The sequence below is a fragment of the Callorhinus ursinus genome, unplaced genomic scaffold (assembly GCF_003265705.2).
Source record: "Callorhinus ursinus isolate GAN/ISIS: 27379988/994484 unplaced genomic scaffold, GSC_fseal_2.0 scaffold83, whole genome shotgun sequence".
Classification (NCBI taxonomy): Eukaryota; Metazoa; Chordata; class Mammalia; order Carnivora; family Otariidae; genus Callorhinus; species Callorhinus ursinus.
In genome coordinates this window covers 1,235,454-1,244,421 of record NW_027397145.1, presented here as the reverse complement: position 1 = coordinate 1,244,421, position 8,968 = coordinate 1,235,454, and the positions used below count along the sequence as shown (strand labels likewise).

General features: G+C 44.4%; 1 protein-coding gene across 1 annotated transcript in view; it reads left to right on the top strand.

The window, feature by feature from the left end:
* The first annotated feature begins 4,015 nt into the window (after nt 1-4,015).
* UBE2D2 (ubiquitin conjugating enzyme E2 D2) overlaps nt 4,016-8,968 on the top strand; it is a 59,332-nt gene continuing 54,379 nt past the window's right edge. The window contains exon 1 of the mRNA XM_025852180.2: nt 4,016-4,499. Coding sequence (XP_025707965.1) covers nt 4,476-4,499 — 24 coding nt within the window. The 5' untranslated portion in view covers nt 4,016-4,475. The remainder of the gene's footprint in view (nt 4,500-8,968) is intronic.

Here is an 8,968-nt window from a genome sequence, read left to right as displayed (position 1 = left end):
AGAGAGAGAGTGTGAGAGAGAGCATGAGCAGGGGGAAAGAGGCAGAGAGAGAAGGAGAAGCAGACTCCCCACTGAGCAGGGAGCCCGATGCAGGGCTCCATCCCAGGACCCTGGGATCACGATCCGAGCCGAAGGCGGCCGCTTAACGACTGAGCCACCCAGGCGCTCCAGAAAGTGCTTATATTTAAGAAAAGGAGGGACGCCTGGGTGGCTCAGTCAGTTAAGCATCTGCCTTTGGCTCAGGTCATGATCCCAGGGTCCTGGGATGGAGTCCCGCATCGGGCTCCCTGCTCCGCGGGGAGCCTGCTTCTCCCTCTGCCTCCGTCTACCCCCTCCTTGTGCACTCTGTCTCTCTCTCTGACACATAAATAAGTACAATCTTTTTTAAAAATTAAAAATTAAAAAGTTAAAAAAGGAAAAGTATAAAATCAGTGATTTATGCTCCTACTTTAAGAAGCTAGAAAAAATTATATTCAAAATAAGTAGAAAGAAATAAAAATAAGAGCAGAAATCAATAAAATAGAAAATGGACAGAGAAAACACAAGGTCAAATTTGGTTTTTTGGAAGAATTAATAAAATTGGTAACTTCCTAGCAATATTTATCAAGAAAAAAGGGAAAACACAGATAACTAACATCAGGCATACAAAAAGGGACATCTTTATAGATGCTACAGATAACAAAAGTAACAATGAGATAATATGAGTAGCTTTATTCTAATAAATTGGACAACTTAAATGAAATGGACAAATTCCTTGAAAAACACAATTATCACAATGGACGTAAGAAAAAAGAAAAATCTAAATAGCCCCATACTTATTAAAGAAATTGAATTTATTATCAAACTCTTTCTGTGAAGAAAACTTCAGGGCCAGCTGGCTTCACAGGTGAATACTACCAAATATTTATTTAAGGAAGAAAAAAATAACAATCCTACACAAAGTCTTTTAAAATAAAGAAGAGGGAACACTTCCCAATTTATTTCATGAGGCCATAATAAGCTCTATACGAAAACTTGATAAAGATACTACAAAAAAAGAAAATTATAAACTGATATTCCTCATGAACATACATGCAAAACTCTTATTACTATTTGATGCAGCATTTTCATTTCTAGAAGTTTATCCTAAAGAGGCATTCTTAGAATTGTACAAAGATTAACTACAGGACATCCACTATAGTAATATTTTTAATAGTAAAAATTGGAAACAACTCTGGAATAACAATGTCCCCCCAAATATGACCAGTTAAATAAATATGGTCCATTTACATGATAGAATATGTAGCCATTAAATTATGGTAGAAATGTGTATTGACACAGGAAAATTCACTATATATTATTTCAAAAGTAGATTTTCAAGGGGTACCGGGGTGGCTCAGTGGGTTAAGCATCTGACTCTTGGTTTCAGCTCAGGTCATGATCTCAGGGTTGTGGGATCAAATTCCACATCATGCTTCTGCACTGAGTAGTGAGTCTGCTGGAGATAATCTCTCCCTCTCCCTCTGGCCCTCTGCTCCTGCCTCCCCTGCCACCCCACCCCTGCTCTCTCACTCACACTCTCTCTAAAAATAAAATCTATAAAAGTGATTATCAAAGATCTCACTATAAAAAAAAAAGCAAGGCAACGGATATGTTCATTATTTTGACTGTAATAGTCATTTCACTATATATATTGTTTTTTAATATTTTTTTTATTTTTTAAAGATTTATTTGAGAGAGAGGGAGCACGTGTGTGTGAGTAGGGGGAGGAGCAGAGGGAGAGAGAGAATTTCAAGCTGACTCCCCACTGAGTGTGGAGTCCAACACAGGGGTTGATCCCACAACTCTGAGATCGTGACCAGAGCTGAAATCAAGAGTTGGGCACCTAACTGACTGAGCCACTCAGGCACCCCTAATATTTTATTTTAAAGTAATCTCTACACCCAACTTTGGGCTCAAAGTTACAACCCCAAAATCAAGAGTTGCATGCTCCACCAACTGAGCCAGTCAGGTGCCCCTATGTTTATGTATTTCAAACCATCACGTTGTAGACCTTAAATACACACAATTCTTTTTTTTTTTTTTTTACAACAGGCAGATTACCAAATAGTATTATGGCATGATTCTACTTTTTTCAAATAAAAGTATGTATTTATATGTACGGAAAAAAGACTGGAAGGCATAAACCAAATGTCCAAAATGGTTAATCATTAAATGATGAGAGTATGGTTGGCTTTATTTCCTTCTTTTTGCTTATCTGTATTTCTTGCAACAAATATATAGTTTTTCTAATACAAAAAATGTAACTGTTGAAGAAAAGATTTAAAAAATCTGGCCAATGGGCATTTTTGTACCTATTTCCATCACAATTCTTAGGATGAAAAGTTTCGGGACTGTGTAATGTTCCTCTTCACCTCCAAGCTCAAATATACCCACCTTGGACGACTGGATGCAGTTTTTCCCTCCTTTGATTTGCTCTGCCCACTTGGCCTGCCCTATTGGTCCAACCTTTACTCAGTAGGTGAGGCAGTATAAATTTTTTTTAAGATTTTATTTATTTATTTGAGAGAGAGAGAATGAGAGATAGAAAGCACGAGAGGGAAGAGGGTCAGAGGGAGAAGCAGACTCCCTTGCCGAGCAGGGAGCCCGATGCGGGACTCTATCCCGGGACTCCAGGATCATGACCTGAGCCGAAAGCAGTCGCTTAACCAACTGAGCCACCCAGGTGCCCGAGGCAGTATAAATTTTACCACTGACATACTGTGCAACATTTGGCAGGATTTTTCCCTTAGGAGGTCCAGTTTCTAAAATCTGTCTAAATTCAGGTTAGAATCAATGATCTCCAAGGTCCCTTCCAGATAGAGGAAAGAACACAGTTTTAGAATCAGAAAACCTTGGGATGGGGACGCCAGGGTGGCTGTCAGTTAAGCGTCTGCCTTCCGCTCAGGTCAGGATCCTGGGATCCTGGGATCGAGCCCTGCATGGGGCTCCCTGCTGGGTGGGGAGCCTGCTTCTCTCTCCCTCTGCCTGCCGTTCCCCTGCTTGTGTGCGCTCTATCAGATAAATAAAATCTTTAAAAGAAAAAAGAAAACCTTTGGATGGACTTGAGAATGTGGGCATCACCCACCAGGAAAATAATCCTTATTCTCCAGTGTGTCTCCAGCCAGGTAAGTACCTCCTGGCCTAGGCCTGGTCTTTTATCTCACAGGTCGTGACGTATGGCTCAACACACACTAGTTGCTCTGTGAATTAGTTTTTGCCTCTACCTCCTAAAAAGCAACTGCAGAATAGGTTTTCTAGGCTTGCTCCTTGACAGTGATCTGAAACGGTTGTATTTAACTCCTGCACGTTTTTTGAGGTGATTGGTGCAGTGCTTGTTTGTAACAATTCACCAAGCAGAGCAAGGGCTGAGTACCTCTCCTATAAGTGACACGTCTGTGGCCAAGAGACATTCAAGTTGTCATCCTGATGGGGCCTTGGTTGGAAAGGTCATCTCAGGGATGCCCGAGACATGCTCAAGGAAACACATTCCCAGCAGGTGCCCAGGTTGTTACCACGAGGCTTCTAGAAAGGGATCTGACAAGACCCTGGACTTCAGGGAAGTCCCAGCTTTGCCTCTGTAGAGCTGTGTGACCTTGGACAAGTCCCTTCCTCCTACGGGTACGTTGCAGTGGATCTAAGTACCTCCTTCCGGGTCAGTCTATGCTATGGCGCTGATCAAGTGATCTGGAAAACATTCGCCTTTAAACGTTTATGGATCTTCGATGACACACGCGTGCGGTACCAGAGGCAAGGGACTCAAGGGTCCCCGCGCGCGGGCACCTACCGCCCGCTCCACGAATCTCGCGAGACCTCTCCCCTTCGCTTCGCGGCGTCATCCTCTCGGCGGCCGTGGCGGCGAAGGCGACGGCGCGTTAAGATACTCACAGGGGCGGCCCGTATCCCTCCGCCGCCGGCGCGGTCCGGCCCTCCCTCCCCTAGCCCGCCAATCCCCGCGCCTCCCGACCTGCCCGTCGGCCTGGGCCCACCCCGCGCTCCGGCGGTCCCACCCCGGCGGCGCCGCCCGCCCGTCCGCCCGCGCGTCCCTCCGTCCACCTGCAGCAGGCAGTCCCTCTGGCTGTCCGACGGAGCGGCGCCGGCAGAGCCCGAGGCCTGGGCTCTTGCTCCCCGGCGGAGGGATCCGCGGCGGCTGAGGAGGCGGCGCTGAGATTAGGTGGAAGAGGCAGCTACGGCGGCGGCGGCGGCAGCGGCGGCGGCGGCTCGGACGGCAGCGCATAAAGGGGCCGCCGCCGGGTGATGCGGTGACCGCTGCGGCAGGCTCAGGAGCCAAGTGGGCCCCGGCCCTCAGTCCGTCCTGCCGGACCCGCGCTCCCGAACTCCCCATCTTCTCCGGCCGACCCGCGATCACCGAGGCGGCCTCGCGCCCCCTCGCCCCTTCCCCGTCCCTCCCCTGTCCCCGTCCCCGCCCCGGGGGCCACCGCCACCCGCCTCCCACGATGGCTCTAAAGAGAATCCACAAGGTAAGCGGCCGGAGGTCGGCTGAGGGTTCCGGTTGCTGGGCGGGCCAGCTGAGCAGGCTGCGGCCTGCACTTCCCGCCGTCGCCTCAGCCTGGCTCGCGGCCTCTTCGGACCCGGCTGCCGGCGGCGATGGCCGTGCCGGGCGCCCTTCACACCCCACTCCCAGTGATGGCGCCCGTGGAGGCCCCGGCGCGCAGCCCGCGCTTAGGCCGGAGGTGCGCTAGCCCGCTCGGCGTTCCTCCCTGGCCTCCTTTCTAGGCCCCGCGTGGTATGGAGTCCCAGGGCCTCTGCCCGGCTTGGGACTGCTGCGCTAGAGGGCCATTGTCCGGCCATGCCGGGAGGGGGAGCCGGGGCTGGGGCGTCGAGCTGCCCCATTGACAGAGGTCGAAAGGGCTCCTCGCCCCATGTCTGCCCGTGTCCCCCTACCCCCTCCCGCCCACACCCGCCCACCTGCCCTGGTTCCCTCCACAGAACCGCCTGAGCTTGGAGCCCATGTCTTAGGCAGACGGAGGAAGCCTTTTTGTCCGATCCACAAGTATTTCTTGAGTTCACTTATCCCTTGGCGGCCGCACACTTCGGTCCACTCTACTCGTCCAGAAACTCAAGAGTAGGAAGTTCAGAAGGAAAACAAAACCAAACAGGACTCTCTTGAGGAAGGAGGGAAGTGGAAAGAGAAGCGTTTTGTTCTTTGAGGTTGCCAAATGTAGTCAGAAACTACACTTTTACAAATGGATCTAATAGAAAAGCTGTTAAATTTTCAAGGGTAGAGGTAGAAACCTGAACGTTGAAAACCACTGAAGGAATTACACAGAGTTTCCTTTTACAGTCTCTCCATACAGTGGATTTTAACGCTTAAATTACGTGATATGTTCAGGGAGATCCTTTTAATTTAGAAGGAATTTTGCTCGATTTTTCCATTTGAAAGGATGTCTTTGCCCTTTAAGATGAAGGGTTATTTCGTTATTTGTATGAAGGTTTTCCTTATACTGCTTCTGTATTATGCTTGACTTAAAATTTAGGGTCCCCCCCCAATATTGTAACACTCCTGGTGCCTCTTACTATCGTGTCTTTTTCTTAAAAGTGGGGAAGTAGTACTGGTGATTTTTGTTTGGTGTTTTACTTGACTACTTGGAGAAGCTCTGTTAAATCTCTAGCCACTTACAAGTAGATCCTGGGATTATCCATAGGGAGGAATGGGATGGAGATGCAAGGGGAAGAGAACTAATATTCACCTTGCCCTAAACGCAGGGAAAATGGGGACTGTGGGACAATTAAAACACCTCAGTTTGCAGTCGATCTTCATTTCATTCATGATCAGAGACCTTTAATGTGGAATTAATCGCAGTGGTTACTGTAAATTAGGTTAGATCCTTACCAACTTGTTTGGACTTACTTGATGTCTAACAAATGAAGAAGGGCAGACTTCAGACAGAGTAAATCTTGTATTAAAATGAAGCAGGTTATTTGTTAAAAGGAGCTTGAAACTTCACCGAAGATTTCTTAAAGAACTATTTAAGGGGCGGGAGCGCAGTGAGGAATCATCATCCAAATAAAAATATATATGTATTTTTAAGACTTTTAGTAGTTTACTCGGTTCTTCTACAGGCTAATTGGGAAGTTATCAATTTGAGATTATAACTGTAGAAGACTGAGCTTTTTTTTTTTTTACTCCGCCTCTCCCCATGTTCTTATTTTATTTTATTTTTTTTAAAAGATTTATTTATTTATTTATTTGAGAGAACGAGAAAGAGAGAGAGAGTACATGAGAGGGGGGAAGGTCAGAGGGAGAAGCAGACTCTCCGCTGAGCAGGGAGCCCGATGCGGGACTCGATCCTGGGACTCCAGGATCATGACCTGAGCCGAAGGCAGTTGCTTAACCAACTGAGCCACCCAGGCACCCCCCCCCATGTTCTTATTTTAAAACCTGAAGAAGAGTAAGTACAGATCAAGAAGTATACCCTTTAATCTCTACATTAATTGATATGTGTTACATTTTTTAGGAGAAGAAGGTAACTCAAAACACGTATTTTAATCTTCTAATATACTTGCTCCAGTAATGTGGTTTCTTTTGAGTTACTACATATTCTGTAGACCTTCTCTAAAATATCTTCTTATAAAGCTTTTAATAGGGAAAATCAAGTTTAGGCAATGATACTTTGAACTTTTAAAACTCAGTGTTAGCCTTTTTCCTCCTGGTTTATAACCTAGAGCCCTCCGCAAAGTATGGCTCAACTTCTGAGACTGCCAGGGATTAGAAAAATAAAATATATTTTTAGTATACTTGTCAGTAAGATTATGAAAACAAAATGGATATTTTTCCCCCGATTTTTTGTGTAATACCAATTTTAAGTTGAATGCAGACTTAATTAGGTATGGATAAGACTAGTTCTTCCTAATCCCCAAAAAAACTTAGTTGGCTTATATAATTGATCTTGGTCTTGAACCTTCCCAGTTATCATTCTCTGAAAAAATAGTTCTACTTAAATACTCTGTTAACTTTAGATTCATGAACTGCTGCATCTTGGTTCTAATAAAATTTTGCTGAGACCAATTAAATTTGACATGTGGCATTTTTAGGAATTCAATATCTTGTTTCTTTGACAGGGAAATAGTGTTCTGTGAATTTGACAGTCCTTTAAATGCATTGTCTTTTTGGCAAAAGCTTTTGATGGACTTTATTTTGATACACACTTTAAAGCCTCCTGACCTATGCTTTAACAGAGTGTACCAGAGAAGGTCATTATGAATATCCAGTATAGTTCTGTTCAGGGATTGGGACCTCTGGGCTTGTTTGTATCTACACCAAATGGTCCTAGCCTGCTGTGTTTTGAGGTTTTCTGCTGACTTTATAGGTTTAGCTTTGATTTTGATGCTTTGAGTGTCTGCCTCTTGCAGCACCACCCCCAGCCCTTTTCCAGTTGGCTGCATCTCATCTGTTGTGGGCTGGGAAACCAGATCACGGAGCTTATTAAAATTATGTCTAAAATAAGATCCAGTAGGCTCTGAGTGACGAGAGCTTCATGTGTTCTGTGAACTGTGTGGTCTCTTTGACTGATCAGAGACCTTTTTTACTTCTTGTTTTTCTTCTTTTGTTATACAGATGCAGGAGGCTTTGGGGTACTCTTAGAGTGCCATAATATTGAAACAGGGTTAATTTCTTTATTCTGTGGAAGGGTAAAAGACTGAATGTCTTGCTTCATTGAGGAGTTGAAGACAGACCAAAGTTAGGATACTAAAAGCTATTTTCTTTTTTTTTTTTTTTTTGTTAAAGATTTTATTTATTTATTCGAGAGAGAGAGAGAGAGAGAGAATGAAAGATAGAAAGCACGAGAGGGAAGAGGGTCAGAGGGAGAAGCAGACTCCCTGCTGAGCAGGAAGCCCGATGCGGGACTCGATCCCGGGACTCCAGGATCATGACCTGAGCCGAAGGCAGTCGCTTAACCAACTGAGCCACCCAGGCGCCCTAAAAGCTATTTTCTTAACAGTAATAGTGCCTTGTATATTTTAGTGGTATCCTGTTATTTATAATTAACATTTGATATATATGGCTTTAATGCTGGGATAGTCACTTGATTTATTCTGTTTCTGTGATAAAGATTTTTATAGCTAGCTTCTTCTAAGACCCCTCAAAAGATACCCCCCTAAGGGGGGGGAACCCAACACCTCAGTAGAATAAAGATTTCAAACTCTAATAGCTCTAAAGACCAAGCAGGTAACCAAAGTGAGCAAAGAGAATTGGGCAGAACTAGAAATTACATACGCTATCAGAAGAGGGCAGCTGCTACCCTACTCTCTCCAAATGTTGCTATTACCAGGATCTGTGGGCCCAGTGTTCCCAGATCTTTCCTTTTTCCCCCTTTAAAAGGAAACCCACAAATCCAGATTTTTGGCAACCAATTCAAATTAAAAACAATAACACAATTCTGGTAGGTTGGTAGGCACCAGTTTAATTTGTGAATTAAAAGATTGAGGTTCAGTAAGTAATCAGGAGTATAAGGATTTAAAAAAAAAGGAGTGTAAGGATTAAATCATTTAAACCATACTTGGTATCTTTTTTAAAGTTTTAAAAGTTTATTGCTTTATGTAGATGGGCAAGATTAAGTATTTTTCTTGTAAACTTAATTAACTTTCTTGCTGAGGTTTTACTTGGTTATGTGTGAGGTCAGAGGGGAAGCCAATTTAGTAGATGCATTGATCTCAAAGTAAAAGTTTGTATCTTACTCTTCATTATGCTTTGTTTCATGTTGTGACTCATCTTTCTGTATACTACATACTTTGATAATGTTTTAAGATTTGGAGATTACAAAAGGATGATTCTTACCGTTGTAACACTGTAATAGTACTAAATATAAAAAATAATTATTTTAGGGGTGCATGATGGCTCAGCTGGTTAAGTGTCTTTTAGCTCAGGTCATGATCCCTGGGTCCTGGGATTGAACCCAGGGGGGAGTCTCCTTGTCCCTCTCCCTCT